Source organism: Elephas maximus, chromosome 27, assembly GCF_024166365.1.
Source record: "Elephas maximus indicus isolate mEleMax1 chromosome 27, mEleMax1 primary haplotype, whole genome shotgun sequence".
NCBI classification, from domain to species: Eukaryota; Metazoa; Chordata; class Mammalia; order Proboscidea; family Elephantidae; genus Elephas; species Elephas maximus.
The window spans coordinates 11,252,608-11,276,868 of record NC_064845.1 but is presented as its reverse complement, the minus strand read 5'-3'; the positions used below and the strand labels follow the sequence as shown (position 1 = coordinate 11,276,868).

At 38.0% G+C, this 24,261-nt stretch overlaps 1 protein-coding gene across 1 annotated transcript in view; it reads left to right on the top strand.

The window, feature by feature from the left end:
• The window catches only part of ZCWPW2 (zinc finger CW-type and PWWP domain containing 2), a 151,074-nt gene that overhangs the window by 119,933 nt on the left and 6,880 nt on the right, over positions 1 to 24,261 (top strand). Inside the window, exons 6-7 of the mRNA XM_049870964.1 lie at positions 14,690 to 14,748; positions 15,948 to 16,015. Coding sequence (XP_049726921.1) covers positions 14,690 to 14,748; positions 15,948 to 16,015 — 127 coding nt within the window. The remainder of the gene's footprint in view (positions 1 to 14,689; positions 14,749 to 15,947; positions 16,016 to 24,261) is intronic.

Sequence of the window (24,261 nt, the reverse complement as noted above, 5' to 3'; positions counted from 1 at the left end):
GTTCCACAGATTTGTCACTGTTCTTTATCGATGCGTAGTATTCCATTGTGTGAATATACCACAATTTATTTACCCATTCATCCGCTGATGGACACCTTGGTTGCTTCCAGCTTTTTGCTATTGTAAACAGAGCTGCAATAAACATGAGTGTGCATGTATCTGTGTGAAGGCTCTTGTATCTCTAGGGTATATTCCGAGGAGTGGGATTTCTGGGTTGTATGGTAGTTCTATTTCTAACTGTTTAAGATAATGCCAGGTAGATTTCCAAAGTGGTTGTACCATTTTACATTCCCACCAGCAGTGTATAAGAGTTCCAATCTCTCCGCAGCCTCTCCAACATTTATTATTTTGTGTTTTTTGGATTAATGCCAGCCTTGTTGGAGTGAGATGGAATCTCATCTTAGTTTTAATTTGCATTTCTCTAATGGCTAATGATCGAGAGCATTTTCTCATGTATCTGTTAGCTACCTGAATATCTTCTTTAGTGAAGTGTGTGTTCATATCCTTTGCCCACTTCTTGATTGGTTTGTTTGTCTTTTTGTGGTTGAGTTTTAACAGAATCATATAGATTTTAGAGATCAGGCATTGGTCGGAGATGTCATAGCTGAAAATTCTTTCCCAGTCTGTAGGTGGTCTTTTTACTCTTTTGGTGAAGTCTTTAGATGAGCATAGGTGTTTGATTTTTAGGAGCTCCCAGTTATCGGGTTTCTCTCTCTTCATCATTTTTGGTAATGTTTTGTATTCTGTTTATGCCTTGTATTAGGGCTCCTAGGGTTGTCCCTATTTTTTCTTCCATGATCTTTATCGTTTTAGTCTTTATGTTTAGGTCTTTGATCCACTTGGAGTTAGTTTTTGTGCATGGTGTGAGGTATGGGTCCTGTTTCATTTTTTTGCAAATGGATATCCAGTTATGCCAGCACCATTGTTTTCCCCGATTAATTGACACTGGGCCTTTGTCAAATATCAGCTGCTCATATGTGGATGGATTTATATCTGGGTTCTCAATTCTGTTCCACTGGTCTATGTGCCTGTTGTTGTACCAGTACCAGGCTGTTTTGATTCCCGTGGCTGTGTAATAGGTTCTGAAATCAGGTAGAGTGAGGCCTCCCACTTTCTTCTTCTTTTTCAGTAGTGCTTTGCTTATCTGGAGCTTCTTTCCCTTACATATGAAGTTGGTGATTTGTTTCTCTATCACCTTAAAAAATGACATTGGAATTTGGATCGGAAGTGCATTGTATGTATAGATGGCTTTTGGTAGAATAGACATTTTTACTATGTTAAGTCTTCCTATCCATGAGCAAGGTATGTTTTTCCACTTAAGTGTGTCCTTTTTAATTTCTTGTAGTAGAGCTTTGTAGTTTTCTTTGTATAGGTCTTTTACATCCTTGGTAAGATTTATTCCTAAGTATTTTATCTTCTTGGGGGCTACTGTGAATGGTATTGATTTGGTGATTTCCTCTTCGGTGTTCTTTTTGTTGATGTAGAGGAATCCAAGTGGTTTTTGTATGTTTATCTGATAACCTGAGACTCTGCCAAACTCTTCTATTAGTTTCAGTAGTTTTCTGGAGGATTCCTTAGGGTTTTCTGTGTATAAGATCATGTCATCTGCAAATAGAGATAATTTTACTTCCTCCTTGCCTATCCAGATGCCCTTTATTTCTTTGTCTAGCCTAATTGCCCTGGCTAGGACTTCTAGCACGATGTTGAATAAGAGTGGTGATAAAGGGCATCCTTGTCTGGTTCCCGTTCTCAAGGGAAATGCTTTCAGGTTCTCTCCATTTAGAGTGATGTTGGCTGTAGTCTTTGCATAAATGCCCTTTATTATGTTGAGGAATTTTCCTTCAATTCCTATTTTGGTGAGAGTTTTTATCATGAACAGGTGTTGGACTTTGTCCAATGCCTTTTCTGCATCAATTGATAAGATCATGTGGTTTTTGTCTTTTGTTTTATTTATGTGATGGGTTACATTAATGGTTTTTCTGATATTAAACCAGCCTTGCATACCTGGTATAAATCCCACTTGATCGTGGTGAATTATTTTTTTGATATGTTGTTAAATTCTATTGGCTAGAATTTTGTTGAGGATTTTTGCATCTATGTTCATGAGGGATATAGGTCTGTAATTTTCTTTTTTTGTAATGTCTTTACCTGGTTTTGGTATCAGGGATATGGTGGCTTCATAGAATGAGTTAGGTAGTATTCCGTCATTTTCTATGCTTTGAAATACCTTTAGTAGTAGCAGTGTTAACTCTTCTCTGAAGGTTTGGTAGAACTCTGCAGTGAAGCCGTCCGGGCCAGGGCTTTTTTTTGTTGGGAGTTTTTTGATTACCGTTTCAATCTCTTTTTTTGTTACGGGTCTATTTAGTTGTTCTACTTCTGAATGTGTTAGTTTAGGTAGGTAGTGTTTTTCCAAGAATTCATCCATTTCTTCTAGGTTTGCAAATTTGTTAGAGTACAATTTTTTGTAGTAATCTGATATGATTCTTTTAACTTCAGTTGGGTCTGTTGTGATGTGGCCCTTCTCGTTTCTTATTCGGGTTATTTGTTTCCTTTCCTGTATTTCTTTAGTCAGTCTAGCCAATGGTTTATCAATTTTGTTAATTTTTTCAAAGAACCGGCTTTTGGCTTTGTTAATTCTTTCAATTGTTTTTCTGTTCTCTAATTCATTTAGTTCAGCTCTAATTTTTATTGTTTTCTTCTGGTGCCTGATGGATTCTTTTGTTGCTCACTTTCTATTTGTTCAAGTTGTAGGGACAGTTCTCTGATTTTGGCTCTTTCTTCTTTTTGTATGTGTGCGTTTATCGATATAAATTGGCCTCTGAGCACTGCTTTTGCTGTGTCCCAGAGGTTTTGATAGGAAGTATTTTCATTCTCGTTGCATTCGATGAATTTCCTTATTCCCTCCTTGATGTCTTCTATAACCCAGTCTTTTTTCAGGAGGGTATTGTTCATTTTCCAAGTATTTGATTTCTTTTCCCTAGTTTTTCTGTTATTGATTTCTAGTTTTATTGCCTTGTGATCTGAGAAGATGCTTTGTAATATTTCGATGTTTTGGATTCTGCAAAGGTTTGTTTTATGACCTAATATGTGGTCTATTCTAGAGAATGTTCCATGTGCACTAGAAAAAAAAGTATACTTTGCAGCAGTTGGGTGGAGAGTTCTGTATAAGTCAATGAGGTCAAGTTGGTTGATTGTTGTAATTAGGTTTTCCGTGTCTCTATTGAGCTTCTTACTGGATGTCCTGTCCTTCTCCGAAAGTGGCGTGTTGAAGTCTCCTAATTGTGGAGGTATCTATCTCACTTTTCAGTTCTGTTAAAATTTGATTTTTGTATCTTGCAGCCCTGTCATTGGGTGCATAAATATTTAATATGGTTATGTCTTCCTGATCAATTTTCCCTTTTATCATTATGTAGTGTCCTTCTTTATCCTTTGTGGTGGATTTAAGTCTAAAGTCTTTTTGTCAGAAATTAATGTTGCTACTCCTCTTCTTTTTTGCTTATTGTTTGCTTCATATATTTTTTTCCATCCTTTGAGTTTTAGTTTGTTTGTGTCTCTAAGTCTAAAGTGTGTCTCTTGTAGGCAGCATATAGACGGATCGTGTTTCTTTATCCAGTCCGAGACTCTCTGTCTCTTTATTGGTGCATTTAGTCCATTTACATTCAGCGTAATTATAGATAACTAAGTGTTTAGTGTTGTCATTTTGATGCCTTTTTATGTGTGTTGTTGACAATTTCATTTTTCCACATACTTTTTTGTGCTGAGGCGTTTTTCTTAGTAAATTGTGAGATCCTCATTTTTGTAGTTTTTGACTTTGTTTGTTGAGTCGTTACGTTTTTCTCGGCTTTTATCTTGAGTTATGGAGTTGTTATACCTCTTTGTGGTTACCTTAATATTTCCCCCTATTTTTCTAAGTAAAAACCTAACTTGTATTGTTCTATATCGCCTTGTATCACTCTCCATATGGCAGTTCTATGCCACCTGTATTTAGTCCCCCTTTTTGATTATTGTGATCTTTTACATATTGACTTCAGTGATTCCCCGTTTTGAGCTTTTTTTTTTTTTAATTAATCTTAATTTGTTTTTGTGATTTCCCTATTTGAGTTGATATCAGGATGTTCTGTTTTGTGACCTTGTGTTGTGTTGGTATCTGATATTATTGGTTTTCTGACCCAACAATATCCTTTAGTATTTCTTGTAGCTTTGGTTTGGTTTTTGCAAATGCTCTAAACTTGTGTTTATCTGTAAATATCTTAATTTCGCCTTCATATTTCAGAGAGAGTTTTGCTGGATATGTGATCCTTCGCTGGCAGTTTTTCTCCTTCAGTGCTCTGTATATGTCGTCCCATTCCCTTCTTGCCTGCATGGTTTCTGCTGAGTAGTCCGAACTTATTCTTATTGATTTTCCCTTGAAGGAGACCTTTCTTTTCTCCCTGGCTGCTTTTAAAATTTTCTGTTTATCTTTGGTTTTGGCAAGTTTGATGATAATATGTCTTGGTGTTTTTCTTTTTGGATCAATCTTAAATGGGGTTCGATGAGCATCTTGGATAGATATCCTTTCGTCTTTCATGATGTCAGGGAAGTTTTCTGTCAGCAGATCTTCAACTATGTTCTCTGTGTTTTCTGTCCTCCCTCCCTGTTCTGGGACTCCAATCACCCGCAAGTTATCCTTCTTGATAGAGTCCCACATGATTCTTAGGGTTTCTTCATTTTTTTTAAATTCTTTTATCTGATTTTTTTCCAGCTATGTTGGTGTTAATTCCCTAGTCCTCCAGATTTCCCAGTCTGCATTCTAATTGCTCAAGTCTGCTCCTCTGACTTCCTATTGTGTTGTCTAATTCTGTAATTTGATTGTTAATCTTTTGGATTTCTACATGCTGTCTCTCTATGGATTCTTGCAACTTATTAATTTTTCCACTATGTTCTTGAATAATCTTTTTGAGTTCTTCAACAGTTTTATCAGTGTGTTCCTTGGCTTTTTCTGCAGTTTGCCTTATTTCGTTTGTGATGTCTTGAAGCATTCTGTAAATTAGTTTTTTATATTCTGTATCTGATAATTCCAGGATTGTATCTTCATTTGGGAAAGATTTTGATTCTTTTGTTTGGGGGGTTGTAGAAGCAGTCATGGTCTGCTTCTTTATGTGGTTTCATATGGACTGCTGTCTCCGAGCCATTACTGGGAAACTTGTTTTTCCAGAAAATTCGCTAAAGAAAAAATGCAGTCAGGTCCCTATCAGAACTGCCTTTGGATTATAACCGCCGCCTTGTTCCCTGTAAGGATGAAAGTCTGAGATTTGGATCATACATGCTTGGCTGTAGCTGGTTCTGTGTTTTTAGTCCAATTAGGGATGGATTTTTGGTCCTTGGGTTTTTTGTGGTTCCTTCTGTCAGGCCGGAAGAGTGGGTTAGGAAAAGACCAAAAGAAAAAAAAAAGGGGGGGGAGCAAATCCGCCGCAGAGCCGGAGCCGTTCTCCCTCTGGCTCAGGAAATTCCAATGTTAATGAAGCCGCCTAGGGAGGGTGGGGGAGGGATCAGAGAGATAGGAGAGTAGCACCTCGGAATATAGCCAGAGTTGCTTGTCTTGCTTGGAATGACTATTTTATCTGAGATTCCCGAGGGGCGTGTCGCCTATGTGTGCTGGCTGTGTGGAGATTGCCCCCGGGGGTCTGGCCCGCTGAAGCCGCGGTCAGATCCTCCGCTGCCAGTCCAAAGCCCAGCGCCAAGGTTCCCCGGCTGGGACGCTGCCCTCCTGGCTCCAAAATCAGTTGCTGTCTCCCGGGGACTTTTTGTCCCGCCAGCCGCGTCGCCGTGCCACCTCAGCGGGCTGGCTGGACCCCCTCCCGGGGTTAGTTCAGGGGAGTAGAGCGCTCCGTTCTTGCGCCCTGACAGCGCCCAGTCAAAAGCCCAGCGCCAAGGTTCCCCTGCTGGGACGCTGCACTCCCGGCTCCAAAACCAGTCATTGCCTCCTGGGGACTTCTGCCACCAGCCGCGTCGCCATGCCGCCCGCGCGGACTGGCTGGGCCCCCTCCCGAGTTCAGTTCAGGGGGGTAGGGCTGCGCCCCTTGTTTCCGCCGTCACAAGATTTATGAGTTCATCTCCCCTGGGCCCAGACCTAATCTCGGCGCCAAGGTTACCTGGCTGGGACGCTGGCTCCAGGCTCTGAAAACAGTTGGTGCTTCCCCATATTTGCTCGTTTTCCGTCTCTAAATCTGTGTTTGTTGTTCAGGGTTCGTAGATTGTTATGTATGTGATCGATTCACTTGTTTTTCCGAGTCTTTGTTGCAAGAGGGATCCGAGGTAGCGTCTACCTAGTCCGCCATCTTGGCCCCGCCACATACTTTATTTTTGTTGTTGAAAATATATACAACAGAACATTCACCAATTCAGCAATTTCTACAAGTATAATTCAGTGACACTGATTACATTCTTTGAGTTGTGCAACCGTTCTCACCCTCCTTTTCTGAGTTGTTCCTAACCCATTAACATAAACTCACTGCCCCCTAAGTTTCCTACTTAACATTTCAAGTTGCTGTCCTCAGTTTGATTCCATATAGATAGTTCTTAAAGCAGACATTCTTTACTAGTTAAACTATTGTTTGGTTTTAAGAAGACTTCAAGGTATGTTTTTGGTTTAAGGTTTAAAGAGTATCTCAGGGCAGTTGTTTCAAGGGTTCATACAGCCTCCATGGCTCCAGAAAACCTACAGTCCATGAGAATTTGAAATTCTGTTCTGCATTTACCCCCTTTTGGTCAGAATTCTTCTGTAGAATCTTTGATCAAAATGTTCAGCAGTGGCAGCCAGGCACCATCCAGTTCTGGTCTTGTGGCAGAGGGGACGGTTGTTCATGGAGGCAAGCTATCTCACATTCCATTTCCCTCTCCTGTTCCTGACTCTCCTTTTCCTCTGTTGCTCCAGGTAAATAGAGACCAATTGCTGTACCTTAGACAGCTGTTTGCAAGCTTTTAAGACCCCAGGCAGTGAACTAGGAGGTGGGAGAGAAGTGCTAAACATGATATTAGATCAGTTAACTAGGATGTCCCATGAAACCATGACCCTAAACCTCCAAACCAAGGAAACGAATCCTTTGAGGTGTTTGGTTGTACATAAACAGACCCAGCAACTACTCTTTTTTTTTGTCATTGTTGTAATATATCTGTCACACAACTTTTGCCAATCCAACTTTTTATAGGTGTACAACTTAATGACAGCAATTACATTAATCGGCTGTGCAACCCAACCATTAATCAATGTGATATTTCCATCACCGTAAACTAAAACTCACTACTCTGTAAGCAGTTTTCCCCCTTCCCCTATCCCACGCCTGTTAACCACTGATTAACTTTGGTCTGTATACATTCGCCTATTCTTGTCTTTTTATATAAGTGAGGTCATACAATATTTATCCTTTTGTGATTGACTGATTTCACTCAGCATAATGTCTTCAAGCTCCATCCATGTTGTAGCATGTGTCAAGACTTTATTTCTCTCACTGGTTGAATAGTATTCCATTGTATGTATACATTACATTTTGTTTATCTGTTCACCTGTTGACAGGCATTTAGGTTGTTTCCACCTTTTGGCTGTTGTGAACAGTGCTGCAAGGAACATCAGTGTACAGGTCTCTGTTTGAGTCTCTGCCTTCAAGTCTTTCAGGTTTATACCTAGAAGTGGAATTGCTGGCTCAATGCTAATTCTATTTTTAGTTTTTTGAGGAATTGTCACAGTTTTCCACAACAGTAATATCATTTTCCATTCCTACCATTAGTAGATAAGGTTTCCAGTTTCCCCACATCCTCGCCAATATTTGTTATTTTCTGTTTTTTTTTTTTTTTTAAGCCATTCTAGTGGGAGCGAAATGGTATCTCATTGTGGTTTTGATTTGTATCTCTCTGATGGCTAATGACATTGAGCATCTTTTCATGTGTTTGGTGGCCATTTGAATGTGTCTTTGGTGAAATGTTTATTCAAGTGCTTTGCCCATTTTTTGAGAGGGTTAGTTGCCTTTTTACTGTTAAGTTGTTGAAGTTTTGTATACATTTGGTTATTAGGTTCTTATCAGATATATAGTTTCTGAAGATATTCTCCCAGTTGGTAGCTTGTTTTTTTACTTTTTTGGTAAAGTTTCTTGATGTACAAAGGTTTTTAATTTCTTTGAGGTCTCATTTATTTATTTTTGTGTTTTGCTAGTTGTTCCTTTATTGGATAATTCATTTTTTTTTCCTCATATGGGTTTTTCTTTCTTAAACCCAATGGTGGAGGCCTGGTGGCACAGTGATAAAGCCTTTGCCTGCTATCCAAAAGGTTGGCAGTTCGAATCCACCATCTTCTTGGAAACTCTATGGGGCATTTCTACTCTGTCCTATATGGTCACTATAGTCGGAATTGACTCCACGGCATTGGATTTTTGGAAGCCCAATCATTGCAGTGCTGGCACACAATATGTGGCAGTCGTCAGGGTCTGCTGGTATCAGTTATTCCTAAGCAGGTGCTCTGATGTCGTGACCTTGTCTGTGGTGGCAGCTACCTAACTGTCCTTAGTCCTTGGGTATTTATTTTCCAAGCCTAGTTCTGCAGTCTTTCCATCAATTGCATGAGCTACCTGATATTCTTCTGGTGAATTTCTTTACTGCAGTGTTCGTTCACAAGACTTGGTTTCTATTATTTGTAACCAGGAAGGCTAATAGACCTAGTTTACAATACTAAACAGAACTCACACCAGCCTAAAGCCTCTGTATTTTGTATAGCTAAAAGACCCAGTTGGATTTTTTTTTTTAATGGTGCTTTGGGTGAAAGTTTACAGGACAAATTAAAGTTTCTCATAAAACAATTAATACCCAAATTGTTTTGTGACATATTTTGCCAACGCTGTGACGTGTCAACACTCTCCCATTTTCTACCTCGGGTTTCCTATTTCCATTTGTCCAGTTTTCCTATCCCTCCCTGCCTTCTCATCTTTGCTTTTCGGCTAGTGTGTCCATTTAGTCTCATATATATAATTAAACTAGGAAGCACGTTCCTCACATGCGTTATTGTTTGACCCATAAAACCAAAAATCAAACCCGTTGCCATCAAGTCGGTTCTGCCTCATAGTGACCCTGTAGCAATTGTTGTTTCTTTCTGTGTATAACATTTTCATGTGTTTTTATAATAGTGGTCTCATACAATATTTGTCTTTTTGTTATTGACTTATTTCACTCAGCATAATGCCCTAGAGATTCATCCATGTTGTGAGATGTTTTGCAGAGTCACCACTGTTCTTTATCTTTGCATAGTATTCCATTGTGTGTACATACCATAGTTTGTTTATCCATTCATCTTTTGATGGGCACTTAGGCTGCTTCCATCTTTTGTCTTTTTCTATTGTGAATAATGATGGCTGTGCATATGTCTATTCATGTGATGGCTCTTATTTCTCTAGTACATATTCCTAGAAGTGGAATTGCTGGATCCTATGGTATTTCTATTTCTAACTTTTTAAGGAAGCACCATATCATTTTCCAAAATGGTTTACCATTTTGCTTTCCCAGCAGCAGTGTGTAAGAGTTCAATCTCCCTGTAACCTCTCCAACATTTGTTATTTTCTTTTTTTTTTTGATTCATGCCAGTAATGTCGGGGTGAGATGGTATCTCATTGTAGTTTTGATTTGCATTTCAGTAATGGCTAGTGATCACAAGCACTTCCTCCCGTGTCTGTTAGCCACCTGAATGTCTTCTTTGGTGAATTGTCTGCTCATATCCTTTGCCCATTTTTTAATTGGATTATTTGTCTTTTTGTTATATAGGTGTTGGACTTTCCTACACATTTTAGAAATTAGGGCTTCATCATATGTCATAGCCAAAAAATTTTTCCCAGTCTGTATGTTCTCTTTTCACTCTTTTTGTGGTCTTTTGATGAACATAAATGTTTAAATTTAGAAGATCCCTGTTATCTAGCTTTTTTTGTATTGTTATTGTGTTGTTTTTGTATTGTTAGTTATGGTTTGTGTCCTGTTTATGCCCTATGTTAGGGCCCCTGGCATTGACCTTATTTTTTCTTCCATGATCTTCATAATTTTTGTTTTATATTTAGGTCTTTTTTTTTTTTTGATGCACTTTGCATTAGTTTCTGTGTATGGTGTGAGGTATGGGGTATGGGTTCTTTTTCATTTTTTAACAGATGGGCATTTAGTTTTGCCAGCACCTTTGTTAAAAAGACTGCCTTTTCCCTATTTAACAGACTTTGAGTCTTTGTCGAAGATCAGGTGGCCCTAGGTAGACGGATTGACCTCTGGGTTCTCAATTCTGTTTCATTGGTCAGTGTGTCTGTCGTTGTGCCAGTACCAGGCTGTACTGACTACTGTAGATATGTAGTTTTGTTTTTCTTCTTCAATAATGGCTTATCCAGGGCCTCTTTCCTTTCCATATGAAGTTATTGATGAGGTTTTCCATCTCGTTAAAAAATGCTGTTGGTATTTGGATCAGGATTGCATTGTATTTGTGCATTGCTTTGGGTTTTTGGGTAGAATTGACATTTTCACAATGTTGAGTCTACCTATCCATGAGCATGGTATGTTTTTCCGTTTATGTAGGTCTTGTTTGGTTTCTTGCAGTAGTGTTTTGTGGTTTTCTTTGTACAGGTCTTTTACATCCCTGGTTAGATTAATTCCTGAGTTTTCTCTCTCTTTTTTTTTTTTTTTTGGTGGGGGTGGATATTACAAATGGTTATTATGCATCGGAACTGACTTGATGGCAGTGGGCTTGGTTTGGTTTTAGTATTATAAATGCTATTGCTTTCCTGATTTCCTTTTCATAGTTCTCTTTATTGGTCTATAGGAATCCAACTGATTTATGCATGTTTATCTCGTATCCTACTATTCTGGTGAATCTTTCTATTAGTTCCAATAGTTTTCTTGTGGAGTCTTTAGGGTCCTCTATATATAATTTCATATCATACATGAATAGGGATAGTGCTACTTCTTCCTTACCAATTTGGATGCCCTTTGTTTCTTTTTCTTGCCTTATTGCCCTATCTAGGACTTTCCCTTACAACATTAGATAGGAGTGGTGATAAAGGGCATCCTTGTCTGCTTCCTGCTCTCAGGGGGAATGTTTTCAGTCTCTCCCCATTGAGAATGATGTTGGCTGTTGGTTTTGTGTAGATGCTCTTTATTATGTGAGGAATTTCCCTTCTATTCCTGTCTTATTGAGAGTTTTTATCAGGAATGGATGTTGGACTTTTTCGAATGCATTTTCTGCATTGATTGAGATGATCATGTGATTTTTTTGTTTTATTTGGTGGATTATGTTGATTGATTTTCTAATGTTGAACCATCTTTGCATACCTGGTATGAATCCCGTTTGGTTGTGGTGCATTATTTTTTTGATATGATGCTGTATCCTATTGGCTAGAATTTTGTTGAGAATTTTTGCATCTATATTCATGAGAGATATTGGTCTGTAATTCGTTCTTAAAAGCTAGGCCTGACAGCCTTGCCCTGCATTATCTTTGTGATGGTTAAGCTTTGTGTCAGCTTGGCTGGACCATGATTCTCAGTGTTTTGACAGCCGTATAATGTTGTGATCTCTTCATTGTTGAGATTTGATATGTGATCACCCTTAGGATGGGATCTGCTGTGAATAGCCAATCATTGAAAGGGAGTTTCAAATATAAGCAGACCTCCTGGCAAGGCTTGGGGGATTTTTGCTTGTGCTGGATACTGCATTTGGCTCCTGTTTGTCTACCCTCTCGTTCTTGGGACTTGAGCTAGTAGCTTACCTATGGTCTTGCCTGAGGATCTTGGGATTCGTCAATCTTCACAGCCTCTGAGCAAGAGCCTTGCTCTCTGACCTGCTGATCTTGGGTTCACTAGCCCCTGCATCTACGTAAATCAGGAAAAGCCTCTATCCTGACCCAGACTTGGGACATTCCAACCTGTACAACTACATGAGCCATTTCCTTGATGTAAATCTCTCTTTCTATATATTTATATGCTTTACTGGTTTTGCTTCTCTAGAGCCCAGCCTAAGACATTTGGTACCGAGAATAGTTCTAGAGAAACAAAACTGTAAGGATGAGTTTTCTAAATTGGTTCTCAGGCCTGGTTAGTCTTAAAAATGTTGTTGACTCTGCTTCCAGTGATAAAGAGGGCACTGCTGATCCATGGTGTGAGGTGATCTCATGTGGTTCTTTTACTTTGTTCTATTGATTTGTTTTTTGTTTATTGATGTGGTGTATTACATTGATTTTCTAATGTTGAACCACCCTTTCATTCCTAGAATAAATCCCACTTGTTCATGGTGTATGACTGTTTTAATATGCCGTTGGACTCTGTCCACTAGTATTTTAGTTGAGGATTTTTGCATCTATATTCATAAGGGATATTGACCGGTAGTTTTCTTGTGGTATCTTTGTCTTGTTTTGGTACCAGGGTTAAGTCTGCTGCATAGAATGAATTAGAGAGTATTTCTTCCTTCTCTATCTTCTGGAAGAATTTAAACAAGATTGATGTCAGTTGTGTAAATGTTCGGTATAATTCATCAAGGAAACCATCTGGTCCAGGACTTTTTTTGGGGGGAGGGTTTTGGTCACTGATTCAATCTCTTCACTTATTATGGGTCTGTTGAGATTTTCTGTTTCCTCTTGAGTCAGTTTGTGTAGGTTCTGTGCTTTTAAGAATTTGTCCACTTTATCAAGTTTATCCCTTTATAATTTTTCATAATATTCTGTCATAATTTCCTTTATTTCTACTGGTCAGTTATAATGTCCCTGCTTACATTTCTTATTTTGGTTATTTGCATTTTTTCTCTTTTTTTCTGTGTCAGTGTAGCTAAGGCTTGTCAATATTATTTTCAAAGAACCAACTTCTGGTTTTATTGATTCTCTGTATTGTTTTTCTGTTTTATTTATTTCTGATCTGGTCTTTGCTATTTCTTTTCTTCTGGAAAGTTTAGGCTTAGTTTGCTGTTCTCTTTCTAGTTCCTTGAGTTTTAGTGTTAGGCTGTTAATTTTAGATTTTGTTCCTTTTTTCATGTAGGCATTTGTTGCTATAAGTTTCCCTCTGAGTACTGCTATTGCTGAATCCTTTAAGTTTTGGTATGTTATGCTTTCATTTTCGTTTGACTCTAAGAAATTTGTAATTTCTCTTTTGATTTCATCCTTGACTCATTTGTTGTTCAATAGTGTGTTGTTTAATCGTTCACTGAATTTTAATTTTACTAACTTTACTTTCTTTTTCTGGGAAAGGTTGGTTCTCACTCAAATCTTTCTATATTTTTTTGTCATAGAGACTGGACCTTGTTCATTTTGGTTTCTATTTATTTTTTACTATTCTATTAATAACTTAAAGCATATTTATTTTTAACAGTTTTTATTAATATCATGTAAGCATATAGACAAACACAAATCATAAGTGTAAAGCTGGAAGAATTTTCACAAAATGAACATTCCTTTGTAAACTGAATAAACAGAAAATTTCTGGAATGTTCTCTCCTAGTCATATTCCCCTGCCCCAAGGATAAACATCCCAATTTCCGTGGCCAGTCCAAACAGAAACTCAGAGCCCTGGTGGTATAGTGGTTAAGAGCTCAGCTGCCAACCAAAAAGTTTGGTAGTTTGAGTCTGTTAGCTGCTTCTTGGAAACACTATGGGCAGTTCTACTCTGTCCTACAGGGTTGATATGAGTTGGATTTGGGTCGAAAGCAACAGGTTAACAGAGACTGGCACTAAAAGAAATTTTCCTCCTTCTTCTTTGTCATTTTCAGAAGATGAATAAATTTTTAATTTTATGATGAATAGATTAATTTTACCTGTTTCTGAATTATATATATATGAAACGATACAATTTTTCTTTTTCAGGAAATTTCATGTGCCCTTCATTGTAATACTTCTGAATTAATGGTGTTAGAGAGCCTATGTATGTCTGTACATTCATTGTGCCTTTTGTGTTTACTTCTGACCTTAATGATTTTAGAGATCCTGGATAAACCTTTTTGCCAATTATTTGATCTTTGGGAATTCTGCTGTGCAAACAAGCATAAATTTTAATTTTTCACTTTCATGGTATAGGCCTGAAGCTTTCATTCTTTTAAAATTACTGCTCTTTTTTTTGTCCAGTTGCCTGGACAAATTACATATTACCTTGTTTCTTGTCTGTCCTAGTGAGTAGAGTTTTTTCCAATTATCTTTTAATGCAGAAAGCCCTTTAAGTCCCCATGTTTTAGAGGACATTTCAATATAGCTCTCTAACTATTATGGACCCAAAACATGTCACTTGTCTTTGCTTAGACATTAAAACTACAACCTCAAGCTTTTTTGGCCCTATCTTTTTAAAATTCCTTGTAGGCCTTCGCCATGTCTGTGCGCACCTGTAACTACAGCTATGCCTTCCACATACTTCCAGCGTATGAATGTTTTATTTTCTTTCCTTAAAGATCGGATATGTCTGAAAACTTAAATTTTGTTTTATTTAGTATTTTTATGTGTTTGTGAAAGTGGGTAAGGGGTGGAGATAGGGAGAAGGCATCCACATCTGATCATTCTACCATTTTCCTGGAAGTTGAGATCAATCCAATTGCAGTCTTGTGACTGTGAGGTGGCTGACCGGAATTATTGATGGTGTTTAGGGCTATGAGTCAGAGTTTTCTTCTGTGCAAAGTTATACTAAACTGATCTAGCCCCATATGACCTAATTCATTGTTTTTGTCGTTTTATAGATACGAGTTTCCAAAAATAATACAGAAAAGAAAAAGCCTAAATTTAGAAAAAGGAAAAGGTATGCTCTTTAAAATTAAAAAAGTATTACGATAAAATTAAAATCTGTCTTTCTCTCCACATATAAATATGTATGTATCCAAAACCAAACCCGTTGCTGTCGAGTCAATTCTGACTCATATATACATATATGTGTATGTATATATATACACACAAATATATATATAATTAAATTATTACATGACATTTTCTCCCTGATTCTTGTTTCTGTTTCTCTAGGAAAACATTGTGTTTAAAATTTTCTAAAAGAATTAAAATGATAAGTAGTAGCTTTAGAAGTATGAAGAAAGTTTTATATTTATAGAAATATATTGAACCAGAACTTTCAATGATTAATATTACGTGAGCAACCAGATGAGAAGCAGATTTTTTATTTAAGATAGGTAATGCAAACCAGAATCAGGCCTTCATGATGAACTAATAAGCCACTAATGAGACGTCTTGGTTTATCATTGAACCAGCCATAGAGTTTATTTACTTAGTTATTTTCTTAATGAATGGTAATCAGGACTGTGTTGAAAAGGAATCCTACTCAAAAACAAGGTCTCTGGCACTAATAGATATTCCTTCTTCTTTGTCATTTTTAGAAGGTGTGTAGATTTTTTAAAAGAATTTTTACTGCTTTATCTCATTTACACTTCACAGGGACCTCAGCAAGTAGGTTGAGAAAAAGGTTGAGGGCATATCATAATTATCTCCATTTAGCAGATAAAGAATTCGTGACTTAGAGAAGTAACTTTTGCAAGATTTTATGGTTACAGCAAATGAGTTTGAACAACTATCTTCTGGCTAAATCAGAAAATCTTAGTTCTGTCATGCTCAGCCATTTTTCTGTATTGGCAAATTTCTCAGTTTCTTTGAACCTTGGTTTCTTCATAGAATGAGAGTAAAAATTACTTAGTAGGTGTTTCCCAGGGTCGGGGAAAGGATTGCATGAAGTAGCCTCTAGTACAGCGCTTAGTACACTGTGTGTGCTTTACACAGTGTGTTCTCAAATCAGTATGAGTCCTCTTTGATTTTTTTTGTACTGAATCATGCTGCTTTACTTGCTGTATAAAACAACCAAAAAAAAAAAAAAAGTACCTCAAGAGAAAGACATATATATTCATGATCTACAATTACCAATGAATATACATGACTGGTTATTTAAATATACCCAAATGATCTTTTGAAGCTAAATCGTTCAAATTCTTTTTCTAGGAAAGCTATTTTAAAATGCTCTTTTGAAAATGTTTGTTCAGATGATGCCTTATCAAAGGAAAACATGGGTATGTGACAGCCTGTTCTACTTTTAGTTCTTTTACCTACATTTACTTTCACAAAAAGTAGTCATAGTCATTTGAAGGGGAAAAAAAAAATCTGTTCTTGGCTGTAGCTTGGCTGTAACAATATATGAAAAATATTCATGGGACATTCTTGGTATTGATTTACATACTAGGGGTTTTCCATTGTTTTTAGGTTTTTATTCCCACAAATTGTATTTTCTCTGGCTTTGTCATAAGTTAATTCTTTTATTTTAATGAAGCACTAATAAGGTTGATGCCATCAGTTGTGGGAAAAAAATCCCAGCAACAGTACATTTCAATCCAGACCTCTCCATTCCAAACTCATTGAGGCCCTAGGGGTGCCAAAGTGAGAGAAGGAAGAAAACAGGAGCCTGAGGCTTCCAGCTGAATTAATTACCTTTGGTATTAGAACACAGTAGGGTGAATGTGGAATGCAAAGAGACAGTTTTAATTCTCAAAGCCTATTTACTCTTCCTACATTTTCAGTAGTCTTGAAAGGCAAGCAAATGCTTATTTACAGGGTGGAACATTGGCAGCCTTGCAAAGAGGTTTTAAAGCCTGTTAAACCCCAAGGAGTTACTCATGCCACGTTCCCTTTCCATTGCAGCCACCTCCAGATCCTAAGGCACTGCGTTGCAATTGACTAAATAAGTCACTCATTTATAGTCTCATTAAAAGGAAGGAAAGCAGGCAGAGGAAGGACAGATAAAGTACCCTGTAGTAGTACCTTTAAGCTCCTTGTCTAGTCGTCTTGAGATCTGGTGCTTAGTTCTTGAGACCTGCCATGACTCTTTTGAGAATTTGGACCTATGACCTAGTGCTTACTTTCAGGCTATACATAATACCACATCTATATATGTACATATAAATGCACCCCATTTAAACCATTTAACTCACCCCCTACCAAACTCTAGTTTTGTTTTTTTTTTCAGTTGTGAGACTTATTATTTTCTTCACGGACAAGCCACTTTTTTTAACCCATTTTTTTCCTCTTCAAAACCACTACACAGTTCTGTTGTTTCTGTTTTCAAACTGATTCTGCTACAACTAATCTGCCATGTACTTTGCAAGAGCTAACTCCTATCCTGAAAGAATGTTTCTTTTCACTAACTTTAATCCTCCTCAGGTTTTCATCCCTTCCCATATTTCTGGAGCTCTGGTGGCACAGCGGCTAAGTGCTCGGCTGCTAACTGAAAGGGCCATGGTTCGAACCCACCAGCCTCACCCTGGGAGAAAGATGTGTCAGTTTGGTTCTATAAGGATTTACAGCCTTGGAAACCCTATGGGGCATTTCTACTCTGTTCCGTATGATCACTATGAGTCAGCATCAACTTGACCACAGCAGGTTTGGGTTTATTCACATCTCTTTGGCTCCTTCCATCCAAGCTTCTAATAACTATCATTCTTAGCTTAAGGTAGGATTAATCCTGTATCAAATGATGGAGTTAAGTTATACCATCTTCCTGAATCTCAGCCCCACTTCCTGGACCCTGTTTCCTTACACTCCCAGGTGCTATGAAGTCCCCCGTTAATCTCCTACCCCAGTCTCAAGTTCCTTTAGAGGCTTTGTGTATCATTGCTTCTCTTTTTCTCTGCATTACTTAGAGATCAGGAGGAAAACTAATTTAGTGCAGTTACTTAACATCTCCAAGTATCATTCTCCTTATCTGTAGAAAGAAACAGGTCCCATTTCTGGAAATTAGTAGAAAAAGTTGAGAAATCACTAAATAATTTAAACTTTATGTCCCAACCCAACCCATTGCTGTGGAGTTGATTCTGACTCATAGGGACCCTAGAGGACATAGCAGAACTGCCCCACAGGGTTTCCAAGGAGCGACTGGTGAATTCAAACTGCTGACCTTTTATTTAGCAGCCGTAGCTCTTAACCACTGTGCCACCAGGGTTTCCGATAGGTGGTTTTGTGTAGATGTCATTTATTATGTCGAGGAATGTCCCTTCTGTGCCTGTTTTGTTGAAAGTTTTTATCAGGGTCCATAATGTTTTCAATGGCTATGTTTTGGAAGTAGATCACGAGGCCTTTCTTCTGAGATACCTCTGGGTGGACTTGAACGTCCAAGTTCTGGGGGAAGGTCCTTGTCATCAGTCTTCCCCTGGTCTGAGAGCCTCTCAGCGTAGAGACTGTGGGTCCAAAGGACACACTGTTCTCCTGCCTCATGTTTCTTGGTGGTGTGAGGTCCCCATGTCTCTCTGCTAGCTTCTCTCCTTTATATCTCAAAAGAAATTGATTTAAGATACATCCTAATCTTGTAGATTGAGCCCTGCCTCATTAACTTAACTGCTGGTAATCCAACCTAATTAACATCATAGAGGTAGGCTTTACAAAACAGAAAAATCACATCGGATGACAAAATGGTGGACAGTCACACAGTACTGGGAATCATGGCCTAGCCAAGTTGACACACAGTTTTGGGGGACACAGTTCAATCTATAACATAAAGGTTAAGGAAAACTCCAAAAATATACATTTGACAACTTTTAAATAGTGAAATAGTGACTGACATATTGAGACTAACAGTGAATTATTTCTTATCAGAAATAATAAAAAAAATAGCACTGATTTATTTTACACACTTCTGTTTTTAAAGGTTAGATATGGACTTCAGTATCAGTGGTATTTTTTATTCTTTTGTTCTTATTTTATTTATTTTTTTACTTTCTCTGAGTGATGGAGCAACTGTATTGCTACCACTTTCCTCTCAACAATAAATTTAAAAAAGTCAGTGAAACTACAAGATAATCAATATTGATTGATGATTGGCCAAGCAGTCAGCAAAGGCATTCATTCTCTATCTTTGGAATATATCATTGAGCAATTTTGATAACCTAGTTTGTAGATTACAGTAACTTCTATTTCTTGGGGATTATTTTTGAACTCTATCAATTTACCATATAGGAATACTTACTTAGAAAAGCAAACTTCTCATTCCTTGGAAGCAGAATTTGACATCAGTCAAGTTGGTGTTATGAACCCTGGTTGATTTATGAAGTCATTCATTAGTTTGTCTACCCTTTGATCAAAAGGCACTATACGTATTTTTCCAGATCACTTGAAATCGGGAAGTCTACAATGCCATTCAGCAATGACATTCATTATTATAAATTGGTTGTAATTAGCATAGCCTTAGAAATATAAAGATGTGTGTGCACTATTTTTCTTTTCCAGCATAGCTCAAAATCCATCTTCTAACAGTGCGTTAAATGTCAGTGTCAATTTCCACAGACTCACAGTATGAAGTAGGAAAACACAGAACGAGTGGGACTGGGGAGTCAGTGTGGAGACAGCCGCAGTAGTTCTATTAAGTACCACGCTACTCGATAAGAAATCTGTTTTAAAGAACAGGGTTAATTTCATTAACAAAATTGCTTCAGAAAAAATCCTGATGCCCCCTTCTTCTTCATATAGTCCAGGTTCTGATATTATTTGCTCAGCATACAGATTGAGTAGGTATGGTGAAAGAATACAACCCTGACACACACGTTTCCTGACCTTAAACCAATCAGTATCCCCTTGTTCTGTCTGAACAACTGCCTCCTGATCTGTGTTCAGGTTCCTCGTGAGCACAATTAAGTGTTCTGGAATTCCCATTCTTCGCAATGTTATCCATAGTTTGTTATGATCCACATAGTCGAATGCCTTTGCATAGTCAATAAAACACAGGTAAACATCCTTCTGGTATTCTCTGCTTTCAGCCAGGATCCATCTGACATCAGCAATGATATCCCCTGTTCCACGTCCTCTTCTGAAACCAGCCTGAATTTCTGGCAGTTCTCTGTTGATACACTGCTGCAGTTGTTTTTGAATGATCTTCAGGAAAATTTTCCTTGTGTGTGATATTAATGATATTGTTCTATAATTTCCACATTCATTTGGATTACCTTTCTTGGGAATAGTCATAAATATGGATCTCTTCCAGTCAGTTGGCCAGGAAGCTGTCTTCCATATTTCTTGGCATAGGCGAGTGAGCACCTCCAGCACTGCATCTGTTTGTTGAAACATCTCAACTGATATTCCATCAATTCCTGGAGCCTTGTTTTTCGCCAATGCCTTCAGAGCAGCTTGGACTCCTTCCTTCAGTACCATCGGTTCCTGATCATATGCCACCACTTGAAATGGTTGAACATTGACTTTTTGGTATAATGGCTCTGTGTATTCTTTCCATCTTCTTTTGATGCTTCCTGTGTCATTTAATATTTTCTCCATAGAATCCTTCACTATTGCAACTTCAGTTCTTTCAGCTTGAGAAACGCCTAGCGTGTTCTTCCCTTTTGGTTTTCTGTCTCCAGCTCGTTGCACGTGTCGTTATAATACTTTACTTTGTCTTCTTTGGCCACCTTTTGAAATCTTCTGTTCAGTTCTTTCACTTCATCAATTCTTCCTTTTGCTTTAGCTGCTCAATGTTCGAGAGCAAGTTTCAGAGTCTCCACTGACATCCCTCTTGGTCTTTTCCTTCTTTCCTGTCTTTTTAATGACCTCTTGCTTTCTTCATGTATGATATCCTTGATGTCATTCCACAACTCGTCTGGTCTTCAGGCACTGGTGTTCAATGCGTCAAATCTGTTCTTCAGATGGTCTCTGAATTCAGGTGGGATATACTCAAGGTCATATTTTGGCTCTCGTGGACTTGCTCTGATTTTCTTCACTTTCAGCTTGAACTTGCATATGAGCAATTGATGGTCTGTTCCACAGTCAGTTCCTGGCCTTGTTCTGACTGATGATATTGAGCAATATTGAGCTTTTCCATCATCTCTTTCCACAGTTGTAGTCAATTTGATTTCTGTTAGTTCCATCTGTCGAAGTCCATGTGTATAGTCACAATTTATGTAGGTGAAAGGAGATATATTCAATGAAGAAGTCATTGGTCTTGCAAAATTCTATCATTCGATCTCCGGCATTGTTTCCATCACCAAGGCCATATTTTCCAACTACTGATCCTTCTTCTTTGTTTCCGACTTTCACATTCCAATCGCCGGTAATTGTCAATGCATTTTGACTGCATGTTCGATCAATTTCAGACTGCAGCAGCTGATAAAAATCTTCTATTTCTTCATCTTTAGCCCTGGTGGTTAGTGCATAAATTTGAATAATAGTCGTATTAACTGGTCTTCCTTGTAGGTGTGTGGATATTATCCTATCACTGACAGCATTGTACTTCAGCATAGACCTTGAAATGTTCTTTTTGACGACGAATGCAACACAATTCCTCTTCAAGTTGTCATTCCCAGCATAGTAGACTATGTGATTGTCTGATTCAAAATGGCCAATACCAGTCCATTTCAGCTCACTAATGCCTAGGATATTGATGTCTATGCATTCCATTTCATTTTTGATGATTTCCAATTTTCCTAGATTTATACTTCATACATTCTAGGTTCCGATTATTAATGAATGTTTGCAGCTGTTCCTTCTCATTATGAGTCATGCCCCATCAGCAAATGAAAATCCTGAAAGCTTGACTCCATCCACATCATTAAGGTCGACTCTGCTTTGAGAAGGCAGCTCTTCCCCAGTCATCTTTTGAGTGCCTTCCAACCTGGGGGACTCATCTTCTAGCACTATATCAGACAATGTTCCAGTGCTATTCATAAGGTTTTCACTGGCTAATGCTTTTCAGAAGTAGATTGCCAGGTCTTTGTTCCTAGTCTGTCTTAATCTGGAAGCTCAGCTGAAACCTGTCCTCCATGGGTGACCCTGCTGGTATCTGAATACCAGTGGCATAGCTTCCAGCATCACAGCAACATGCAAGCCCCCACAGTATGACAAACTGACAGACACGTGGGGGTAGAAAGATGTTTACCTGTGTTTTATTGACTATGCAAAGGCATTTGACTATGTGGACTGTAACAAATTATTGATAACTTTGGGCAGAATGGGAATTCCAAAACAATTATGCTCATGCAGAACCTGTACGTAGACAAACAGAACAAGAGGATACTGTGTGGTTAAAAATCAGGAAAGCTGTGTATCAATGTTGTATCCTTATATCCTTCTACCATACCTATTCAATCTGTATGCTGAGCAAATAATCCAAGAAACTGTACTATATGAAGAAGAACATGGCATCAGGATTGGAGGAAGACTCATTAACAACTTGCAATATGCAGATGGTACAACCTTGCGGAAAGCAAAGAGGACTTGAAGCACTTACTGATGAAGATCAAAAACTATAGCCTTCAGTATGGATTACACCTCAACAGAAAGAAAACAAAAACCCTCACAACTGCACGAATAAACAACATCATGATAAATGGAGGAAATATTGACATTGTCAAGGGTTTCATTTTACCTGGGTCCATAATCAACCCCCATGGAAGCAGCAGTCAAGAAATCAAACAATGTATTGCATTGGCAAATCTGCTGCAAAAGGCCTCTTGAAAGTGTTGAAAAGCAAAGATGTCACCTTGAAGACTAAGGTGCGCCTGACCCAAGCCATGGTAGTTTCAGTACCCTCATATGCCTGAGAAAGCTGGACACTGAATAGGAAGACCAAAGAAGAGTTGATGCCTTTGAATTATGGTATTGGTGAAGAATACTGAATATACCATAGACAGCAAGAAGAACAAATCTGTCTTGGAAGAAGTACAGTCAGAATGCTCCTTAAAAGTGAAAATGGAGAGACTCGGTCTCACATACTTTGGACATGTTATCAGAAGGGACCAGTACCTGGAGCAGAACATCATGCTTGGTAAGGTGGAGGGTCAGCGAAAGAGAGGAAGACCCTCAGTGAGATGGATTGACACAGTGGCTGCAACAATCCGTTCAAACATAGCAATAAAGTAAGAATGGAGCAGAACCAGGCAGTGTTTTGCTCTGTGGTGCATGGGGTCACTATAAGTCAGAATGGGCTTGATGGCACCTAACAACAACAGCAAAAACGTGTTAATTATAGTTTTAGTTTGTTTCATTCTTCAACCATAGTAAATGGTTCTAAGGTATGTAAAGGCTTCTCAGAAAGCTTCTTTCAAACTGGTATTTCTTATTTGAAAGGAGTTTTCCCTCAAGAGAACCTAAGATTGACTGTGAAGAAACTATCATCAGGAAGGTTTGTTAATCTGTGCTTATTCTCTTGAGTCCCTTGCCTTTAATAGACACAAAATAAATATTTGTTGATTGAATATATGAAAATGCTTGGGGAAAGCCATAAAGTGACAGAAAAATTATTTTTGTAGACATAAACTGTAATGTGAAAAATGTAAACTAAAAATTGTTTTTCCAGTACTATAATGATAACCAAGAAAGGGAAACCTTCCTATTTCATAACCTCCCAAGCCTTTATTTAACACTATTATTTAGTACATAGTATTTTTGACAGAATTTAAATTTTTTCTTCTGATGAATAATACATATGATAAAAATAATCAACAAAGAAGATAATAAAATATGAACACTTGGACTAGAGGAAAGGAAACTGTATATAAATTTTTTCCCATTAATAATTTTTTTTTCCTACAACATAGTTAATTCACAAGGATGTGTGTGAGTAGGTGTCATGCACACAGACATGGATGGATGTGTGTATATCATATATATTCCTCTTAAAAATAATTTATCAGAAAACTTTAAATACGTTCAACAATTACATGAAAAATTAGTATCATTGCTGGAAACATGCTGCTATATTCACTGATGATACTTAAGCTGTAAAGCGTTTATGATGCTTGAGTCTATTTTCACGTTTTCCATGGACTTTGAGCTGCTCTACGTAGTGTGACTTTTGGTGACCTGCCAATGAACAGCAGATCATAGGGGGTGGTATGTCAGATTTTTGTAACCAGAATGGAAGGGGAAGAGGTGCGTCCACGTGGCCTTTCCCTCCAAATCGTGTTGTCTTTGGAAGCGTTTCTCAGGTGCTCCATCTGTCTCTCAGGTGTAGGGCAGAAGACCACACGTGGCCTCTTTTCCTTGATCTTCACTTCAACAAGACCCTGTATCAATGGAGTATTTTTTTCTATTTAAATCAGGAATTTTGATACATATCGTTAACCAGTAGTTGCATCTACTGAATTAAAGCAGGCTTTTGTTTAGTTGTTAGTGGAGAATATCATTTGATCTCAGGAGTTCGATGAATTACTAGACATTTTGCCTATTTGTACAATCATGCATCGTTTAACGTCCACAATACGTTTTGTGAAATAGGACGTTATGTGATTTGGATGTTGATCGAACAGCATAGTATGGATGAAGGCATTTGCTTCCAGAACAAGGAGGC